This window comes from Rhodnius prolixus, unplaced genomic scaffold (genome assembly GCF_049639745.1).
Source record: "Rhodnius prolixus isolate KJV_2025 unplaced genomic scaffold, Rpr scaffold_2, whole genome shotgun sequence".
Classification (NCBI taxonomy): domain Eukaryota; kingdom Metazoa; phylum Arthropoda; class Insecta; order Hemiptera; family Reduviidae; genus Rhodnius; species Rhodnius prolixus.
This window is the reverse complement of record NW_027411592.1, coordinates 28,084,962-28,106,999: the sequence shown is the minus strand read 5'-3', so window position 1 is coordinate 28,106,999 and position 22,038 is coordinate 28,084,962. Positions and strand designations below refer to the sequence as shown.

Here is a 22,038-nt window from a genome sequence, read left to right as displayed (position 1 = left end):
AATCCAAAATATATGTAATAACTTATAGTTAATTTTCTTTTTAATTCATATCGGAAAAAATAGGACTGTTCACAAAAAAATTGTGATTGTTTAATATTTAAAAAAAAACTTTATTATACAAAGATTCAAGAAGCATTCTTGTAATTTTATTTTATTATAATGTCGACAATACAAATTTATTTTGTAAAATTGTTTTAGGAATGAAAACTACAACTAACTTGAATGGCACACTATAATGTTTTCGCTGCCAAAAGTCAAATGTTTCAACTTTTTGTTATGAAAATATGTGGAGTAAATTTAAAAGAAAGAGCTGAATCTGACGGAACAAAACAAATTTTAAAGCCTTTAACTATTCTGAGGGCAACTAAAGAAAACATCAATAAATTGAGGCTGCATCCTTAGTTTGTTGATGTGAACGAAACCTTCCCTTCTTAAAAAAAAACAAACAAAAACCTCCGATTCCAGTTACGTGCAGTACAAAACAAAATACGATATAAAGTTATTGTATATTAAGAGTTTTATAAAAAATAGTCGAGGAAGTGTCTTGCTCTTAAAGCTCATTTGTTTTCAGTCATAAGTCAGGCGTGTCATTGTATGATAGTTTATTGTAGATTGTTTAAATGATACTTTTTCTCACATGTAAGTAAAAAAATAAAATGTAACAATCAGTGAAGCTGAATCTTCAAGTTTATGTATCCAGCTACTAGGAAGGTAAATTTTTCGGTTATGAGAGGAAATATACATATAAAAATTAAGATTCTTCTCTGCTGTGTCTGGATTATATTAAAACGTTGTATGAAAAAGAGTTTCTAGTATCGTATTTTTCAAATTGAAGAATGAATTTTTCTTTAAATTAATTTAATTCTAAAAAAACTGCAAGTATTGGCTCAATTTATTTAATTGATTAGAATGGTGTCGTTGCTGAAAATTAATCACCTATAAATTTAAATTAACTGTTGATTATAACCACTCGTCATTGCAACTTATCACTATTGTATTATCTTATTAAATTGTTAGTGAGATCGGGCTGACCATGGAGTCAACATGGTTTTCAAAAAGCCAAGGAAGATAATCATATTACGGCTATCTGTTAGATTGAGAGGTTCACGTTTTCATTGAGTTAACTTATTGCATCTTTAGATTTTGGTTAATGTACATTTGAACATATATATATAATATTATATTAAAATGGATTATATATATGTAGTACATATGCATAGATATTTGTAAATATATTTACTTTTAATTATTTATTTTTCAGATTGAGGAGACATTAGGGTAACTGTTCCAAAACAAAAAGTATCACTTCATCAGATTATCTTAATTTGATAAAATGGTATCCCTAAGTAAAAGTGACTTCTTTTCGAAAAAAATTGAGTTGGAGTAACTATCAGTTCCTTGTGACGGGTCCTCTTCGCTCACCAGGGTATGCCTTTTTGTTTTTGGGGAGGAGGGGTATTTTATCGTAATTTAATAAACGAGTTATTCTTATTTTACAGTTTAAAATTTTAGGAATTTGCTTGATTATTTATCCAGATAATAAGAAATATGCAGAGGAAGGTCTTGTTATCTGCGGTTTCAAGCATTTTGATTGAAGTAGGATTCGAAGCAGCTGAGCAAACTGCGTTAGAAACCTTAGTTGAGATAATTCAAAGTTGTGAGTATTTTTTTTAATTATAAGTAGGTAGAAAGCAGTTTATAATAATTAACCTTTTTTATACTTTTTAGTAATAACTGAAATTGGAAACAGCAGCAGAGCTTACTGTGAATTAACAGGTAGAACGGAACCTCTTTTTGCTGATGTGCTACTTGCTCTTGTAAATATGGGCATAAAAGTAAGTGAAATAGAGCAACACGCGAAACGGCCTTCCAAGACTATTATTCCAACTCCTGTGCCTTCTGTACAACCGAAACAGTTAAGTATTCTACAAGCTGGAGTTAAGCAGTCTCATCCATCGCATATACCTGCTCATTTACCAGCTTTCCCCGACCCACATGCGTATATCAGAACGCCAGTAAGTTTAAAATATGTTTAATATTAAGTTTAAAATTTAAGTGCCCAAGTTGAAGTGTGTAGTTTTGTAATTTAACAGTTTTGATTTGCCTTCGTATTAAAATTGCTTCATTAAATTACTATCGTTATCAGACATTCTACAATTTTTTTTAACCGGGTATTCTTATCCCCAATGGTTCCAGCTGGTAAAAAAAAGCAGTACCCCAGTGATGAAAGAAATCGTCTAAAGAGAATTAGTGCCAGCAAGAATGAATAACTATTCTCAATGGTGCCTACTCACTTCTCTCATTCAACGCCCTCCTCTTAATAAAGTACTTCAAAATTAAAGAGGATGGTTTTTGGAGAACACCCAACACTTGGTAGCTACTTAGATTCTAAGTACTTGGGTTCATCATGGAACCCATGCCACCAAAAGTCAGTTGTTCTGAGAAAAGTTTTATTAATGGGAGATTTGGTAGTTGGGGATAAAGACTGCCTGATGTTATCGAACCGAACGCAAAATAAGGAAAATTGAACGGTATGCACATCTGATAATTAAAAATATACTTAACTTCTACTTCTCTAAGACTCTCAGGAAAATCCCAGAGCTAAAGATGTTAACTGGTTAGAATAACCTAGATACTGCCAGATACCCCCGAAATTGTACCCGTTGTCTCTAAGAATATTGTGTAAGGCTTGTGGTCAGGCTGGTACGCCAAGAACCCCTAAGAAGTGGCTATCTACTTTTCACTAAGAATTGTACATACTACTTGTTTATTTAAGGCGCCTAAACATCTGAGGTTATTAATCCCAGGAGCTTTATCAAGTGTAATGCCGGTGTTCTCTCGTTACAAACAACTCCGACGAAGACCGGACTATAAGAAGCTCTTATGAAGAGAAAGTCCAGTAGTTGGATTCGAACATGGTATTTCTGCGTAAGAATCCAATACCTTCCACACAGCTAACCCCTGGCCTTAATATAGATAATCTTTCGAGTTTTCAACGCTCTAGAAAAGCTACTCTGAAAGGCTACTTGGCAAATAGTTGTATGTTTTACTTCTGGAAAGGTTCAACGTCAAATGATAAATATCAAAAATATATATTTATTAAAATATGATTTATTATTTATTATAACAAATATTTGTTTTACATTTCTTTCTAAAATTAACTGTTTTTTCGATTATTGGTGAGTTTTAAGAATTAATGCTAGGTTTTTGTTTTGTTTTTTTATATAGACCCATAAACAACCAGTGACGGAGTATGAAGCTATCAGAGAAAAATCTGCCTTACAAAAACGGGACACAGAAAGAGCGTTGAATAAATTTATAACCAAAACCTGTGAGACTGACAGCTTATTTCTTTCGCAAGATAGTATATTTCCTCGTAAGTTATTGACTTATTTGCTGTGGCTTTTAACAAAATATAGTTCCAAAGTTGACTTTTAAAACTCTTTATGATTCTGATTCTGTTTGAAATTTTTTTATTTAGTTATAGCCTGCAAACCTCAATTTCCGGCTTATAGCGTTGCTCTTTTACCAAAAGATCAAGTTTATGAATTTGATGAAGATGGACCTTCTAGAAGTCCTCAACGTAAAAAAGTAAAAGATACCAAAGAAGAAGAAGAGACAGCAAAAGGAGAATCAGAGACTATTGATAATCCTTATTTACGCCCAGTAAAATTACCACCTCCTAAAATAAAAATAAAAGATTTATTGCCTACTTAACTATTCTCAATTGGAAGATAACAAACTGAGCCATTTAAATTAAAATGTCTTTATAAATTATAAGGGTAATGCGAATGATATTTTAGAATTGCTTTCAAAGAGGTATGTGTATTTGGCAGATTTTCTTTATTTTTTTAAAATATAAAATTAAATATGAGTGTCTTAGGTAACTAAAAAACAAAAAAAACTTGGTAAAATAGTATTTTTTTTTAAAGTAAAAATGCCCATAGGCAAGTTGCAATTTATTACCATTTTAATTAACTTTTTCTAATTATAAATGTATTTAAAAATAATAAAAATAATTGTTTTTCATTGTTATTAAACTCTTTATAATTAATATATACATATTTCAAAAGGTGTTAGTTTTTACGTTTGTCTTAATACTGTAATTGATTTTTACAATTATTGCTTAAAACTACTGTTCAAACTGAAATCAAATTCGTTTACTTTTTTTTTATGTAAGTTGGTTGAAATTAAATAAAAAGTTTTCACTCTAGTACATTTAGAAGAACTAAGAAAGATTTCATTTTCCTCACATAATGATGTAATCTATTTTTAATAAATCTATTATAAATTTCAAATTTTGTATTAATTTGTTTAAACTCTATTATGTTTTATTAAAAAACAAACTAGATACGTCATTTATCGATCTACAATGCATTAAAATTATTCTATTCTCATAAATGTACACTTTTTTAAAAACATCTTTTCCGGAATTAAAACGTACATTTCCGGTGAAAATTTGGATAACTATCAAAAATTTGACACGGTCGTGACATTTCCTTACATGGATAAAGATTCCAAAACTGTTACAATGTAGCATAGTTTTTTTTAAGATGTTAGGTATATGAAATTATAAAATAATTTAAGAAATAGTGACTACAAAAATAAAATTACTGAAAGTAAGCAAAGAAACAATATAACTAACAGGATGAAGAGAAATCAAAATGTTTGTATATTAGAAAATAGTATTATCGTTGTGCAATTAAAAATAGTGATATACTGTGTAAGAATATTCTTTACCTTAAATAACCTTAAATTTCAAAGAAAAATTTTTTATAATAAAGTTAGTTGTAAATAAAAAACAAAATTGTTAAATACATAATGATGATCCTTTGAGTCGAAACATTAGGAATTAGTAAAATATAAAAATATTATTATGAGGGATTCTTTAAATCAATTTGTATTGCTTTAAATACTATAACGCGTAAAATACCCCCTTAGCTTAAAAATTTGTTCATAAAATTACAAGGGAAGAAATAGTTGCCACTTTAAAGGGGATGGCATCTGCAATGAATGGCATTCAAGCTCTTCAATGGTTTGGACTACCGTCAAACCGGGTACATACTTTAAGTAAATTGGCGAGTAGACTTTTTCAGTCAATATGGTAACAACACTCTTTTTTTTTATAGTTTAGTCAGCGGTCCTCAACATTGTGCGCGCGAGCGCGTATCCGACCGCGGAGTTGTTTGCATGCACCCACACCAGTCTTAAAAATAATGAAAATAATTTAAAATGAAAGAAAATATACTTTGATATTCAAATTTTGCTCCGAAGTGTTGCTAAATTGCATAACTGGTCCCTTTTTATCACGATTATATTTTTCATTAATTTTCTTTCAAATCTGATTACGCCCACCACTATTTTTTGGAATCACAAGTGCGCCCGTGATACAAAATAGTTGAGAATCCATGGTTCAGTAGACAGTTCCCCATAACTTATAATATGTAATCCAACTACCCAAAAGTCTGCAGAGTGCAGCTCTCTATTACTTTTCCTTATTGGTCTGAGATATTTCTTTTGCATATTCTTTTATTTTTATTTTTCTTCTGCCTCGATTTCTTTTTTGTTGTATAAATAGCTTTCCAAAATGATTTACGTTAGTTTAAATTTGATCTTTTATTTTACCTTTCTGCGCTGGTGTATTTACCTCGCTTCTCTGTCTTCGATTCCGTATATCATTCTCTTTAAACTCTGTCAGTGTGTATAACGAGCCATTCAGCACCGATTTATCACAGTTATGCTTTATGGCAAAATAAATATAAATTAATGTTAATGCGAATGAAAAGGAAAACAATTCTTTGAATTGAACTATTCAATTCAATTGAATCTCAATGTCAGTGAGAGACGGCGCCTGTTTGTATAAGTAGAGAATATGTACGTCAAATTGTACAACGACCGATAAACAATAGTGTTTTCGATGTTAGCAGGTTTGAATTATGATCTTGGAGATCAAAAGCATTTCTTAAAGCGTCATCATGTTATCATTGTGGGTTATTTATAACCTGCCGTTGATGAAACAGTATATACAACAATAAGCAATAGAAAATGGAAATGTAGAGCTAGCTGATAAACAAATGCAGTTGTTGTAATCGCGAACTAGATCAATATCTATTGATATACTGTAAGTACCAACGAACAAAAAAAGTAAATGTTAAAATTATTGAGAATACTTTAATTTTTCACATGTAAGCCTAAAGTTTCTGTAAATTGTGACAAGTGTTTGTGTTGTAGCACAATGACTGAAGTTGATGAGAGTAATTTAAAATTTATGCAATTTATTTCAATAATTGATCCGACGTTTTGGCACAAATTGAGCCAAGTGAAATTGGAAATTGATAAGTTGCAAGAAAATGAAAGGGAAATATTTGGATTTTATATAAATTCAGATGCAATGTGCATGCTGGTGGATTATTCCTCCTTTAATACGTAATTATAACCATTCATTTTATTGAAAAACTTATTTATTAATTAACTGTTGCGATTATAAGAATTTTAAAATAAAAAGCTATTTTCACTAGTACACTTATATTGGCAGTCATATACAAACTAGTGTGTTGGTATTTCAGGGCCTTAATAATTGTCAATGATTTATAATGTACAATAAAGAAATTAGATAGCTTGAATATGTTTTAGGCAAAATTTAAATAGGTTAAACACGTCGCAATATACTACAATTGAATACCTTTGTAATAACGATGTTCAGTACGCAACATCTTTTGTCCGATCATTTGGTCGTGTAATCAACTTCAATTCCTTGAAGTCATTTAAGGAATTGGATAAAAATAAATTTATTGAAAAGTGTGGCAGGCAAATTGGCATAGCAATTGAAAGTGGAGAAGCGATTCGTAAACCAGAATTATTGGTACAATTTTTTATTATTACTTTTGCGGTAGGTATTCTTAACATATATTCTTAACTGTTAAACTAATTCATTTTGATTATTATTTTTTATGGCAACAGGATATTTATAATAAATGAAATAATTTGTTTTTTGTTTAGGATTTAAAAACTTATGAATTTATTTACTGGTTTGCTTTCCCTGCCTTATCAACACTTTCATACCAGCATTTACATTCTGCCAAGGATATGAACACTGTTTTTTCATCTGCCCAGGTTTTTAAATTTTATATTGTATACGTCATGTCGCGAAAAAAAATTAAGTATTAATAATTTATTCGCACATTTATATTAATGTTAAACTAGACGTTAAATGGCAATATTCAAATCAAGTTTTCTATTATTATTGTTATTATTATTATTGTTTATTATTATTATTATTATTATTATTATTAATTTTGCAAGGCAAAGTTTATATTGGGGTTGAATGTAGAGAGGGAGGAAAGTTACTACAGGGGAGATTCACATGGGGTGTGAAAGTATAACAGTATCGTCTACAAAGTTACCTCCAGGAAACATCTTGCGTTAAGGTTAGCAGTTTGTACCGTAGCAGGTTAAAGAGATAAATGGCTCCACAAGTTTATATAACTGAATTTATACGCATCTAACTGTGAGTAGATCCAAGATCTGTTGGGAGAACGACGCATTGGAAGTTTGACACGTTGAAAATGGCGAATTCAACAACTTCTCCGTATTATTTTGTACATTACCAACCAACCGTCTTGTTCTAATACTTTTTTTCTACTCATATTAACATTTCATACCAACAGAAATATTGGTTAAATTCAGTGTTGGGATTATAAACCAGGGACTCTATTTCATCTCCAAAAATATTCTTAAGCACGGTTCATTCTCATTTTAGAAGGACAAAATACACTTAAATTTCACTGCTACAGAAGCTTTTTACACTTTCTTTGATTTCAACATAGTGAAAATAAGTAAATCAATTTATTTTCAAAAATACAGATTGAGCTTGGTTTTAATACAATCGGTGTTACTTTAATTTAAGATTTTATTTATAGTGACACCAGGATCGGCTGAAAAGCTGAGGATTCAAAATAGAAATTCACAATCCAGCAAAAAACTCAAATTAGACAATGTTTTGGTGAAGTTGGCAGGTATTGAAGTAGAAAGACACAGCCATTAAACTTTCAGAGTATTTTCCTGGAGTCAAACCACATCAAGTAAACCATCTTGTTAAAAAAGACAATATTTAGTCAGCAGGCCGAGAAGACTAATTGTAATCACTAGGTTCGCCAGTTTGTCTAGCGGCAGGGCACTGGAAAAAGTTCCGGGCGCTAATAACCTCAGCTGTTGATGCGCAAAAAAAAAAAAAAATTAATTTTGGGAAATATTGAGGTGCGGTCATGAATACAAAAACAAATTTTGTTACTTCATACCGTTTCGATAAATTTATTACCTTCTTCAGGGTATTGTAAAAAAGTTTATGGAGATAAATATTTAGCTACATCATCATAACTACATTATTATTATTATTCAAACTACCCCCAATCTGGAGGGCCAAAAATTGTTCCTTATTAATGAATGTATTATACCCGGCCTTTTAGTGCGTTGTAGATATTTGGCTCCTCTGAGGGATTGTTTGAGATGATGAATTCATCTCTTTTCTCTATTTTATCATATTTCCGGAAACTCCATTCTCCTTGCCAATTATTGTTAGAATTCATCAGGTAGGGTCTTAAACGAAGAAGTAGGATATAAATTTAGTTTTAGATGTATCGTACTTTTTTTATTTTTTCTAGATTCAAAAGTTGTTAAGGTCGCACAGAAATTTACCAGAATCTGATCAAGTATTTTTTATGTTTGAAGTTGATGGAGAAAATTCTTCATGTAAATCGTTGGAGTATTATATAAATCGTATAAATTCAGGTAACTGCATTCTTTATACTTCTACAATTGAAATGGTTTGTTTATAATTATAAACATAAATGTAAAATGGAAAGTCTTTTCAGATAATACTGGTCGTTTTTATTTATGCATGTTGGATCCTAGCTACGAGATCAGGTGCCCAGGATGGCCACTTCGTAATCTTCTTGCCCTTATAGCTTATCATAGGTAACAATTATTATTACTATATTTTTTTTGTATTTAAGGCGCGTCAGCATCCGAGGTTATTGGTGTACGGAGCTTTTTTCAGTGCACTGCCAGTCTCTCGTTAAATACAACATTGTCCATCACTGGACAGTGAGATGTAAGAAGCTCCTAAGAAGAGAAAATTTAAGGGCGAGCAGACGGATTCGAACCCATGATCTCCGCATTGAAATCCAGTATTCGCTAATCAATCAGCTAATCCCTTCCCTTGGTAACAATTATTATTTTAAATTCTAACATTTTTAAGTTTTTTTCGTAATTTTTAACCCTTCTCTGGATTTTTTACTTTTAGGGGTCTTTATAAATTATATGTGATACTTCAATTTTTTTTTTTTTTTTTTGAAAAAAAAGATATTCGGCAATGGCCAGAGAATGTCTTTTGCAAACACTTCTCTTGCCGAACTTACTTATTTTTTTATTAAAACCTTAACGAATTATGAACTTAATTTTTTTATTTATTTTTGGCGTTTCAATATTTCGAATAGTTATGGTTTTTTAAATTATCCACTTTTATTTAAAATGATCTCTCAGCTCCACTATTTAACCTATTATATATATTTTTTAAATGGTGCATTGACTTCTGGGTCACATACAAGCTATGGCCTTCTCAAATCAGATCCTAAGAGCTTGATTTTAAATGAGAAGTGTGGAATCCAGGTCTCTGACATTGATATTTGCTGCTTACTATTCGCGTATGTTCCCTAACAACGTCCGATGTCGGTGACAACAACACAATGACGCCGATACACACAGAAAGCAAGGGAAGACGTGCGGACATCTTAGAAAGAGAAAGAAATATGCAAATAGAAAGCCATTTACCAAAACATTATGAACGACCGAAGTAACTTTAACTCTGATACGCTCATAAAACTCAATTTCTGTATCATAACACACAGACACAGCTGAGCAAATCTCTCTCATACATGGGTATTTTAACATGTTGCATGTTTTTTTATTTTTAAAGTTTTCTTTTTAAGATTTTAAGCATTTGTTAAATTATAAGAATTCCATATTCATCAATGTTTATGTAACAATAATTATTTCCCAGTGCAAACAAAATCAGTATAATTCCGTGGCTGTGGCCAGCAAGTGTAGTATCTCTACTCTACTCTAAACTAAATAACCTACCTCTGAGGTGGATGGAAGCTCGAAACCGACTAGCTTTCTCTAATAAAAAGAGAGTTTTACAAATTTAATCCAGAACATTGTTAATAATTTTTTGTATTTATCTATCGATAAACTTGAAAACTGAGTATGAAAATGGGCAACAGTTCTTGGAAGTTTATAATCATAGTCAGGTGTCCTGTTAATAATAAGGTACATGAGCATAAAACGCTAAATTAGTCCGACGGTGTCTTCAAAATTTTCTGATAGAGCACTCAGACTACACAGTATAGAATGTAATTATTGAGGTTGGTTAATATATTTAATATTCTGCTGTAAACATCTTAACAGGATAGTTTATAGTGAGAGCGAGTTGTACTAACAGAGAACACCGACAGGTACCATATATGAAAAATGAAGTTCTCGTTTCTTTTAGCTAAAGTTTTTCTGTTTATCAGCTATATAGGGATTCTTTTAAGAGCTTATTCAGCTTATCTCATTTTATTTAAAAAAGTGATATAATTTTTTTTTTTATATATAGGAAAAGTAACGAACCAGTGAATGTTATTTGTTTAAGAATTGGTTCAAAGTTCAAGACAAGTTTCGTCCTTAAATTACAGATTGAAGGTATGCATTGGTTAAGGTACATTTCATTTCTGTTTTTTGTCGAATGCTTAATAATATGCTGTTAAAATTTAATTTATGTACTAAATTAATACTACATTTTTTGGTTTTCTCATTTAAATCACAAAATTAATCGAAAAAATATTTTGAATTATTTTCCAATTAATTTAAGGGTTACCTTTTTATACTCTAAAAGCGTGGGGCAAGTTTTCATCAGACACAGTTGCCAAAAAAATGCTTATTGGGCTGACCCCAATTATACTGTTAATAATATTTCATTAATTATGACGTAATGAAGTTTATTACTATTGTTAATAAGTCTTAAATTTTTGCTCTTCACGCCGGAAATAAAAGTAATTCACTAAAACAAGGTCATATACACCTATAGTTTCTAGGCTAATTATCATCATCTAAAGTCGCTTTAGTCTAAATCGCTTTATGTGAGCTTATTGGCGCCAAGAGCCTTTTTGTGTGCACTGCTAGCCTCCGGACTGTGTTTTTTCGTTACGAACAACTCGGTCCATATTATAAGTGAGTTATAAGAGTCGGGTAGCAGCTGGAATTGAGACCGAAATATCCGCTTGGAAATCCAGTCGCTAATCACTGAGTTAATCCCTTCCCTTTATTCATTATTTGGTTCCTTTGTTTATAAAATATGAAAGATCTCAAAAATGCTTTTTATTAAACTTTAAAAGAGTTACGCTGAAATAATTGAGCTAAATTGTTACAACAGTTTTTATTTAATTAATTTACTTTTAGGTAATTTTGATCTTAATAGAAGGTATCTAATTTTATAATAATAAGTATTTTCTGTTTTATTGCGCATCAATTGTTTGTGTCATTAGCGCCTTTCGTTATAAATGTTATTTTATATATTAACCAATACTTTTGTACAGCATTGAATATAATAAATAAATGCAATTTCAGGAGAATACGATGGGTTTAAATGGATCGGTTGGGAAAGAAATACGAGAAATAAATACGGACCAAAGAAAGTTAATTTAAAAAATAGTATTGATCCTATCAGGTATATTGGTATTTATTTTTTAAATTTAAGCTGTTTTTTCTTAATCTTTTAAATAAGAAATAATTTTAGGTTGGCAGAATCAAGTGTGGATTTAAATTTAAAATTAATGAAGTGGCGTTTAGCACCAGAATTAGATTTACTGAAAATTAATTCTCAAAAATGCCTTCTTTTGGGTGCTGGTACCTTAGGGTGTTCTGTTGCTCGTTGCCTAATGGTAAGTACTGCTAGTTGAATTCCTAGTTAAATCTACTATTACTCAAATTTCTAATAATATAAGCATCCCAGATCAAGTAGAGGTAATAAGAGAGTGAAAAAAATGATCTGAGGTGCTATTTATTGGCCATGCAGCAGTTGATGCGCAAAAGAAGAGTTAAATTTCCTATCATTATGATTATTATTCCTAATTTATTAACAGAAAAATTAGGACCAGATTATTTTTTGTTGCTTCTACGTAACTTGATATTTTGTTAGTTTGTTTTTTAAATGCTAATCTAGTCTTATCTTTTTTTTTTATTAAATATTGTATTTTTCTGCATTACTAATAACTAAATGAGTGTTAAATTTTATTTAGAAGTTCTCAAAATTGTTCGTTGAATTTGTTGGAACATGATAAATATTCTTTAATATTACTCACTTAGCCTACATAGTAGAGTAGTAAACCTTTACACTTACTAGTATAAAGGTATAAATGAATGTTACTTAAGAGTAAAGGACTGCAAATTTTAGGCGAGATTATCTGATTAATAAGTTTGTTCACTTAGGTTTTTTCTTTAAATGTATAATAAAATGAATTAACTTTTAATTTTATGACTGATTTCAGGCTTGGGGAATAAGGCATATAACATTTGTTGACAATGGAAGAGTTTCATTCTCAAATCCAGTGAGACAGTCTCTATATAATTATGATAATTGCGATTTAGGCCAAGGAGCGCAATTTAAAGCATTTGCAGCTGCAGAGGCTTTGAAAAAAATTTTCCCAAGCATGGTATTTTTTTTAGTATATTTTGCCAAAACAGTTAACGTTTGAAAACATAAATTAATATTAAATCTGGTAAGTTGCCAAAGCATTAAAGCCCCTTTCTTAAAAAACCAAGTTTTTAAATCACTCGTTTTTTTCTTATTTCTGTTACCTTGATGCTGTCACTTAAAGATAGCAGGGAGTAAATAATATTAAATTGGTTTTTCGTCTGGAATGGTTGCTTCCTAATTTTGCACCAGTCTACGAGGTTTCCTAGGAAGGTAAGCTGAATTGCACTTAAACTAGTAGCTGTTTAGAGAGATATCTCTTTCCACCTCTAGAGCATCTTAACAGAGGTAAATTATTTAGGGCCAGTATACTAGTTCATTCCTACTAATATTTGCTAGACAGTGTAGTCGACTCACCTTTAAGAGGTAATTACTCGCGTTTCTTGACTCGGGCTAGGTGGAGTGCCCATATGTGATGGGTCTGATGGCCTGATGTCTTTTTTATAAGGCACGATTGATCAGAAAACATTTCCACAGAGTGTTTTGCCGTTAGAGGGACTGTTCCTTGTGGTACCTATGTCACTATACAAATTTCCTTTAGCAACGTTTGTTTGCATTGTTCTAAACAGTAAATTTAAATAAAAAGGTACAGCATTCAGTATCATTTTATTTTCAAGTTTATTTATAGGAAAATAAAGAAAGAAGACAAAATAAATTAAGATAATGCTGCGCTAGACTTGTCAGTATTATAAATGCTTACAATTTTAGATGAGAGTTTTGTAGTTTTATTTTTTATAATTTTGCGAATGTATAAGCTAATTTGGCTTCATTTTTTAGAAATCATCTGGAATTATTTTAGAAATTCCAATGCCAGGACATCCTACTGCAAATTTCGAACATGCTTTAAAACTTCACGATCTCATTGAGTGCCATGATTGTGTATTTTTACTTACCGATTCCAGAGAGAGTAGATGGCTTCCAACTGTCATTGCGTCAGTTTTGGATAAAGTAAAGTAATGTGTCAGATTTTATCTTTTGTGTGTGTTTGTCTAATATTTTAATTCAGTATTTATTACTATTTGAGGTGGCGATTACTGCCGCACTGGGATTTGACACATATATGGTAATGAGACATGGAAGGCAGAGTAATAAAAATTCTAGTAAATTGGGTTGTTATTTTTGTAATGATGTTACAGCTCCAGGAAATGTGAGTTAAATTTTGTACTTTTTTGCATTTTTTGTTAATTACCAAAATGTTAAATTTTTGTTTGAGAAGTAAATGCGTTACTTTTTTAGTAGGTAAGGGTAGTGATGCAGTAGCTTTCCCGGGCAGGAGGGTTCCCTAATTCTTAGCCATTTACGGTGCAGCAAACAAAGTTACAAACAATTGATAGTGGTGGGAGTAAACCTCAAGTTAGACCAAAAAGTTCATTTTCAGCTAAGTCAAACTCGTCTAAGTTATCTGCGGTATTATTCTGACGAGGTTTGATGATCATTCGGTTAATTTTAAGCCTCTTGGCACCTCTAAATTGCATGGACCTGACAACGATTAATCTTTTCAGGTTTGTCAGGAAGAAAAAGAAACGCATTAATCATTTTGAATACCAACTTCTGTCAGTGTAAGTAGCTAAGAGACTAGCGCGTTAAAAAAAAACAACTTGATCATTGCGCATGAGGGATTAAACAACTTTTTAATTAAATAAAACTGAACAGGCAGAGTGCCTTAATTATAGGTTTTCTCAACAGACCCCCTAGGTCGCTGTAACCTCGGGAAACGTATTTTAACTTACGTCAACTTGTAGATGAAAGAATTATTTTTAGAATAGAGACAACAATGGTTTCAACTACCAAATTTAGGTTTCGTGAACGGAGGCGACTAGCAAACATACTTGACATTAAATTATTCATATTAATCATTAAAGATCATTAAGGCCTAGACTGGGAATAATGTAGAGCTTCGTCTACATTAAATTATATTTTGTAGATAATGTACCAGGGAAGCAGTCAAATACTGCGAAAAAATAAAGCAATAATCTACCGTTTAATAGGACGCTCGCACTGAATGGCTAGTTTGCCTAAAATGAGCATTGTTTATTTTTTATTTATTTATTTTCAAAGCATGTTATTGGAAAGATTTTATTTTTTGTTATATATATTTTAGATGCATTAACACTCAAATGAAAGCTATTTTTAAAATATTTCCATTCATTGTGAAATTCAATATTGTCTATTATCTCTAAGAGGAATTGTGAAAAAAAGATCAATTTATTATTATTTTTAGTCTATGTTAGATAGAACCCTAGATCAACAGTGCACAGTAACTCGACCAGGAGTATCGTATATTGCATCCAGTTTAGCAGTTGAAATATACATTTCATTATTGCAGCACAATGTGGGGTATGTTTTTTAAATTAATTTTAAATTATAAACACATATAGTTCATTATATTGTAAATATTCTATTTTAAAAAACATTTGATAGTCTAGCCAGGAATCTTTTTTTACTTATTTATTTATTTTATTTTTTACCACTGTATACAGTACGAGGAAAAGAAATGAGAGCTAGATGAAACGGTGTACATGTATATCCATAAGAGCACCCAGAGACATGAGTGGAGTGAAAGACGACCATCCAATGATGGAAGCTGTTAGTTCGTCATGTTGGCAAGCTTAGACAGACAGCTACCACTCTAGGAAATCGGCATTATCTGCTGAGATGGTCGTGTGGCCATCGCCACTTTAGTTTGTGATGAGGATTTGAATGATGTGTTGTGGTGTAGAGAGTTGTTATGACTGTCTAGATTTGAGAGGAGTGTTATGTAGCGGGATTAACTGTTTTAGAGGAACATTTAGGTCAGAGTGTACTACGTGATTGGAGACAGAAGGGTTAACTATTGTTCTTATTTAGACTGAAAGGTGTGAATTGGTTGTTAGCTTGTTTAGCACTTCTATAGAGCTCTACTCATTATGTATGGGGGCAAGAACGGTATATAGTTTTCTTTTTTTTCATTGAAGTCAGTTTTGAACGTTTGTCTTGTAGTCTTTTTAACATTTGTATCTCAGTTTAAGGTCAATGCGTTTGACTCTCGTGGGTGAGTTCCATGTTAGTCGTTTGTCTAGGTGTATTCCGAGATATCGTAATTGGTTAGTTAGGGCAGTAGAAGTGTTGTTGAAGCAGAGTTTTCTTGTTTAGAGTGAATACTGTGTTTTGGGATTTTAATTCGTTTACTTTGATTTTCTACTTCTGCAGGCAGACAAGAATATTTAGGTGAAAATTAAGTGAACGGCCTCATCTCTTGATGAGGAGGTAGAATAGCAGGCCTCCGGACAGGGCTTTCTCATTATCTAACGGCAAGCAGTTGGATTCCAATCCGGGATCCTTGCACAGGAATCCGTCAAAATCCCTTATTTGATTTATACCTTAATTATTAAGACTATTTTAATTAAAGAAACTAGAGTTTAATTTAATACATGGAACATAAACCCATACAACCTTTTTATTTCTTTTGATTTACAACTTATTGATTTGTGCAGTTTATTTATTGCTCTAGGGCGTCCGCCAACCCAGATGAAGAAAGTGTTCTTGGAATTATACCTCATTCAGTCCGGGGATTTTTATCACACTATAACCAAATAACACCGGCTACCACTGCTTCTGGTCATTGTATTGCTTGCTCAGATCTGGTGACTATAATATTCATATATTTATTAAACTACCTAGCTTCAATATAACCTTCTTCTCGGGGGAAAAAATATCCCAGAGCGTCTTTCTTTTCTATCTTTAGAGACCTTTAGAGATTTAGAGTTCAGAGATTCCGTAGTAGAAGGGTTGACACTAGTTTCATGATCTCGTTTGTAAAGTGAGCGTAAATTTCGTTGAAATTATTATTAAAAATACGTTAATAATATTTTAGAGAATTGGTTTTAAATAATTACAGAACAAATACAAATTCAAAACAAACTAAGTGTTTAACAATAACCTTATGCTTGAATTTATGACTCACAAGTAACCATATAAATAATACAAAGATTGAAGAAAACATTTGACTTAAGACAATTTAAAACAAATATAGCATTTGCAAAATAAAAAAAAAAAAGAAAATATTTACAGAAAAGTTGACTCTATTTTTTCGAAAGTTGGATAATCAATCGTAGACTCTGATTCTCTAAGTGAAATCAGTGAAATACATGGACACAATATTTGCATCCATGGTGTCATTGGAGTATATTGCCACTTGTGAGAAAAGAAAAATGACTTAATTCATTGAATGAGGACGCTAAAATATCCAAATCATAGATATTAAACAAAGCTAGTAGCCTGTTAACAAACAATAAGTATTTTAATAAAATTAGTACACCTTTCGATCAGGCAAGGAGCCCTTTTATTTAGCTTAAGAATTTGAGATTATTCTGAGAGGTTCAGCCTTGAAGGGAGACTCCCAGAAGAGTCAACAAGTAATAAAAGGAGCTATGTTTGATGTAAAGGTGATGAGATAAGAGAATTTTAAGCGACAAAAACTTGTTTCGTTGATATATCACCCCTACAAAATTATTTGTACGAAAATAATTATTAACTTCCAGAAATCCTATGAATCATCTTGCACACGGGAAAAAATCCTCTTTTTTATGGGTTTTATAAAGAGATACATATTGGAATGGTTGAGCAATAGACATCCTTTATAAAATTGTTGATTGGTTTTCATTGATAAATTTGATAATCTAAAAGAAAAAAATCTTAAAACAAGCGTAATTAAATCAATTTTAAGTATTGTAGGACATCTTAATTTATTGCATGTTTTTTTATTGCATTCTGCTGATAGTCTGAAGGAAATGAATCTATATTTACTGCGTGGGAAGGGTATTTGTCAATAAACCATTTATTTCGAGAGACCAGTCATCCCTCAAACTGGTCTTGAAAAGAGCTCCCTAATTATGTATTGAACTAATTTATATTCATAATATTTTTTCTTAGGTTAAAGAGGAATATGTGAAAAATAGAAATGATTTTCTAAAGAAGGTCTTTGAATCAAATACTTATTTGGAAGATTTAACAGGCCTTACTGAAATACATAAACTTGCTGAAAGTATAGAGGTAAAGTAGAAATTGTTATATATATATAACTGTAGCTAACTATAGCTTTAGTTAACACAATAGATTTATTAATCGCTAAATATTAAGCCTCGTACGCACACAATATATATATTTATATACTTATATATAAATATCTCCTTAACAAAAACTTACAGTTTAAAAAGTTAAGTATAAGGGTTTATTAAACGCCAAAAGGTACACAAATCAGCAAGTACCCATCATTTCATTTATACTTCATTGATATGATTTAAGTAATTTTACTGCATTAACTTTTCCTTCACATTTTTAGAATTTATTAGATGTCACAGACCCTTATGCTGGCCATTTTCATCTACAAAATATTTGTTCTAGACTGTAGATTGTAATATCTATTTATCTATAATAATCAAACTATTAATTACAGGTTAAAAAGAAAAAAAAAAATTAGGCTAAAGATTTCAAAAACTTTTTTTAAAAAAATGCTTACACCAACATACATCAATGATTTCATTTTATTTATTTTTATTTTTAAATAAAAATCGTCGGTTTAAGTTCATTCTTCGATTAAAGTAATTGTTATTGTATGAAGTAGTCAAACGTTTATAATAATAGGTAATAATTATCTGGCTTTATCGCAAATAATATAGTTTTCTTCAATTACATTCTCAATCTAGGTGTTCTTCCCACAATGTTGTATATATGTAATATAAAATAAATAAGATATGCATATTTTTAGGACAGCTAATTATTCCAGTATTTTACTATAAGTAAAATTAGGGGGACTAAATTAAATTACAATTGAGAAATGAATAATTATTGTTGAATAATCTACTTGTTATTAACTGTGTGTTATTTGTGCTCACGAATATTTCGGTAAGACGAATTCAAGACTGAAATATTGTTTTAAATCCTTCGTGATTCAAATTTAAACAGTGGCTGACTCTGACTTTGTCTTTTTCTACTTTAACATGCATGTATATGTGACTACTCAGAATAATTCAGAACTCATTTTATCATAATTATAACAAAAAAATATTATGAATGAACTGGCCAGCATAAGGGTCTGTGACATCTAATAAATTCTAAAAATGTGAAGGAAAAGTTAATGCAGTAAAATTACTTAAATCATATCAATGAAGTATAAATGAAATGATGGGTACTTGCTGATTTGTGTACCTTTTGGCGTTTAATAAACCCTTATACTTAACTTTTTAAACTGTAAGTTTTTGTTAAGGAGATTTTTGTACCTTTAGGATAGATTTTTCTTTTTGTCTATTTTGCAAAGTTACATATCTGCTTTACAGATTTTTTTAAAATTTGGTATAAGCAATTCTATCATTATAACCTGATAAGGCGTTAAGTCGGAACCGTAACTACTGGAGAGATCTTTTTAAAGAATGATTATAATTGCGGTCCCCAAACCATCCTCAATAACAATTTTTTTGAGAAAGCGTTTTGAATAAAATAGGAAGGTAAATAGCAAAATTAAACTGCGATTTCAGTACTTCCTTTTAAGAGGAGCAAGAAAAATAAACTGCGATTACTGTACTTCTCCCTAAAAGGCAAAGATTTTGAATCGAACGACAATTCATTGATGTAAATCGGTTCACTCATTGATAATTTTAACGATTGCAGTACTTCCTGTTGGTAGGCGTAAGAGCATGATGGCACTTCACAGCCACGTAGAGGAGCTTTAATCACTTCTTCGTGCTAAATTTTATCAAAATCGGACTAAGCTTTATAGAAATATTGGTAATAATAGTTTTAGAAAGGGCCTTATTTGGGTAGGGCAAACTCCCCTCCTTATGAGGCATGGCGTCGAGACTTTTAAAGTACAAATCTGTACAAAATTTTGATTCGAATGACACTTTATTCAAGAAAATCGGTTCACGTCTCGATAATTTGAAAGATTGTTATACTTCCTCTTAACAAGTGTAAGAGCAGATCGTCGCATTAATGGTACATAGGGAAGCCCTAACCCTATCATCCTACCAAATTTTATCAAAATCGGGCCAAGATTTACAGAGAAATTAGAAATAATAATTTTGGAGGGGGACATAAAGGGGGCTAACTCCTCTCCCATTCGATGTACAGCGTCGAGACCCCCAAAAGGCACATCTACAAAAAATTCCGAATCGAATGACACCTCATTCATGAAAATCGGTTCACGCGTTTAGGCGGTACGCGGTTTACAAAAAAGGTAACAACAACAACAAGAAGAAGAAGAAGAAGAACAACAACAATTTCTGAAAATGCCGTTTTTGCTCATTTTCGGCAACTTTTTTCTCGAAACCTATTACATCTATGTTGTTGCAAAAAAATTTCAGTTATAAAGGAGGGTTTGTCCTATAATTTAAAGAAAATTTGGGAATTTTATCTTTTATAGAAAAAGAGAAAAAAATTGTCAAAGTTGGGTGTTTTTCAACGTTACGCTTTTTCGTGCAGTTTTTGACGATCAACCCTTATACAACTGTCCTACCGGACAGTTTTAATTATACAACTGTCCTACCGGACAGTTTTAATATTAACTACATTTTTTCGATATTTTAATTTGATATTGTTTTCTCTAATCACGCGAAAGTAACCTTTGTTTGTTCTCGGCTATCAATGCTTAGCGTTCACTTTTGGGTACTATTTTTTTGTTCTGTGACTTTCCTCCTTTCTTGAAGATATATATGCAAGTTATGTTCGAGAATAGTATGTGCTTTTTTGGTAACACAATAGATTTATTAATCGCTAAGTATTAAGCCTCGTATTCACACAAAATGCATTCCTTGACAAAATTAACGCAACATATCTCCCAAAAAGTAAGCTGTATTTCCATTGTTGCCAGATTCAGGTCAGTGTTATTGAGCAAGCCTCATTCTTGTGCTCTAGTGAATACCTACCTATCTGTAGCGGGGTTGAGGATGGTACAGCTTCGTATAGATATCTACTCGAATTGTTTTGTTCCTGACTTGATTTGCCAAATTTTGGAGTTGTATTCTTAAAAATTGGTTGTGTGTACAGCGCAGACAATCTTTCCTTGTTCTACTTGCATGCAAAGCAGAATTCTGAAACAGTTTAGAAATTGTTTTCCAAACGAAGAAAGATTAGCGATTTCAGTCATAATTTTGTATAATTTTTTTTGTCAAGCTTTCAACCCAGGCAGAGTTCAATAATTGCTTGAATGCGATTCTTCTAAACCTCCTAAACAAAAAAGTTAACAACTGGTTTTTATAACCTTAAAGACGCCCATTCTTTTTATTCATGACTCTAAAACGCCTGCATAAGTTCAGTTATATAGTAATATAACGTTAAAGTAGTAACTTAACGTAATTATGTTGGATAATTTTTAAATGTGTTGATTTCTTAATGGTTTGCTAGAACGAATAAAAAGAACAAGTTTCTACTTTTAGATGCCCTCTGGGTGAGGATGATCATAGAGAGCAGTATTGTTAATATTTACTATAGTTGTATAACTTATTATGCATTAACATCGGAACTGAATTATATTTTGACTCTTTTATCAAGATTTATTCTTATGCTACCTTCTTCATTCATTTCATCCTCTAAAATGACACATTGATAATCAAATACTAATCAGATTTTTATTTCAGATAGTGGAACTGTCGGACGAAGAAGAATCGGTGTGACAGGTGAAAATAATTTTTATATTTATTCTCATAAACTCTATCTGTTCTTTTAGTTGTAATGTAACAGTTGAAATATGATATAAAATTGATGAAATTAAATTTGATTTATTAAAAATACTGTTTTTGTTTCCTCAAAACAATTTTTAGTAACAAAGTTTTCTCCATTTAACTGATTGATATAAAGTCACTTTCTGGAGTCCGAAATAAAATAAGAAAGTTGAAAAGAGTCCTCTAAATTCAATGCTTGAATTATGGAATTGTATGTTTACAACCCCAATTGCATTGGATGTAAGAGATGTTCGGGTGCCTGTAGTTATGCCAAGTTTTGTGAAGCAGAGGAAAATAAAAATTTCAAGATTTAAAATTCAGCAATTGCTTTACGAATTTTCTGTATAAACAGCTTTTTGATCTGCTCGCATCGCGGGCCAGATTTGTCCACCCCTGCCTTAGATAGATTTAGCATATAGTATAGTGTCTACAGAGTTCAAAGGAATAGGAGGAGAGTTTTTTTTGTGGCTTTATTGGTAGAATGGGATGCACATTAGATTCGAAACACTACATAATTAATTCCAAAGGATTGATGGTGTTACCTTGTTCTGCATT

The 22,038-nt window shown here is 31.2% G+C and overlaps 2 protein-coding genes across 9 annotated transcripts; both read left to right on the top strand.

Annotated features, from left to right (window-relative positions):
• Nucleotides 1-182: 182 nt before the first annotated feature.
• Taf8 (TBP-associated factor 8) lies at nucleotides 183-4,722 on the top strand. Of its 5 annotated transcripts, none has more exons than XM_074118791.1 (6): nucleotides 183-711; nucleotides 1,262-1,426; nucleotides 1,537-1,657; nucleotides 1,729-2,015; nucleotides 3,229-3,376; nucleotides 3,482-4,722. In XM_074118791.1, exons 3-6 carry the CDS (start codon nucleotides 1,549-1,551, stop codon nucleotides 3,715-3,717), a joined length of 780 nt encoding a protein of 259 aa, XP_073974892.1. In that variant the 5' UTR covers nucleotides 183-711; nucleotides 1,262-1,426; nucleotides 1,537-1,548; the 3' UTR covers nucleotides 3,718-4,722. The 5 variants fall into 5 exon arrangements, with proteins under 5 accessions (XP_073974892.1, XP_073974891.1, XP_073974894.1 ...); XM_074118790.1 differs by having other exon boundaries at nucleotides 184-711; nucleotides 1,513-1,657; XM_074118793.1 differs by having other exon boundaries at nucleotides 186-639; nucleotides 1,500-1,657.
• A 1,212-nt stretch (nucleotides 4,723-5,934) lies between these two features.
• On the top strand, nucleotides 5,935-21,550 carry Atg7 (Autophagy-related 7). Of its 4 annotated transcripts, none has more exons than XM_074118764.1 (16): nucleotides 5,939-6,121; nucleotides 6,232-6,426; nucleotides 6,649-6,889; nucleotides 7,000-7,113; nucleotides 8,661-8,787; nucleotides 8,871-8,973; nucleotides 10,655-10,740; nucleotides 11,665-11,764; nucleotides 11,822-11,978; nucleotides 12,585-12,749; nucleotides 13,568-13,738; nucleotides 13,815-13,937; nucleotides 15,012-15,127; nucleotides 16,281-16,413; nucleotides 17,702-17,821; nucleotides 21,400-21,550. In XM_074118764.1, the coding sequence occupies exons 2-16, from the start codon at nucleotides 6,236-6,238 to the stop codon at nucleotides 21,433-21,435; spliced, it is 1,983 nt and encodes a 660-aa protein (XP_073974865.1). In that variant the 5' UTR covers nucleotides 5,939-6,121; nucleotides 6,232-6,235; the 3' UTR covers nucleotides 21,436-21,550. The 4 variants fall into 4 exon arrangements, with proteins under 4 accessions (XP_073974866.1, XP_073974865.1, XP_073974863.1 ...); XM_074118762.1 differs by having other exon boundaries at nucleotides 5,945-6,121; nucleotides 6,634-6,889; XM_074118763.1 differs by having other exon boundaries at nucleotides 5,950-6,121; nucleotides 6,634-6,889; nucleotides 11,834-11,978.
• Nucleotides 21,551-22,038: the final 488 nt, after the last annotated feature.

Coding starts and splice junctions, on each gene's coding strand:
- Taf8 (XM_074118791.1), top strand. CDS start 1,549: ATGCAGAGGAAGGTCTTGTTATCTGCGGTTTCAAGCATTTTGATTGAA. Junction 2,016..3,228: donor ATGCGTATATCAGAACGCCA/GTAAGTTTAAAA, acceptor TTTTTTATATAG/ACCCATAAACAACCAGTGAC. Junction 3,377..3,481: donor GCAAGATAGTATATTTCCTC/GTAAGTTATTGA, acceptor TTTTTTATTTAG/TTATAGCCTGCAAACCTCAA.
- Atg7 (XM_074118762.1), top strand. CDS start 6,236: ATGACTGAAGTTGATGAGAGTAATTTAAAATTTATGCAATTTATTTCA. Junction 10,741..11,664: donor CCTTAAATTACAGATTGAAG/GTATGCATTGGT, acceptor ATGCAATTTCAG/GAGAATACGATGGGTTTAAA. Junction 13,739..13,814: donor TTGCGTCAGTTTTGGATAAA/GTAAAGTAATGT, acceptor TTACTATTTGAG/GTGGCGATTACTGCCGCACT.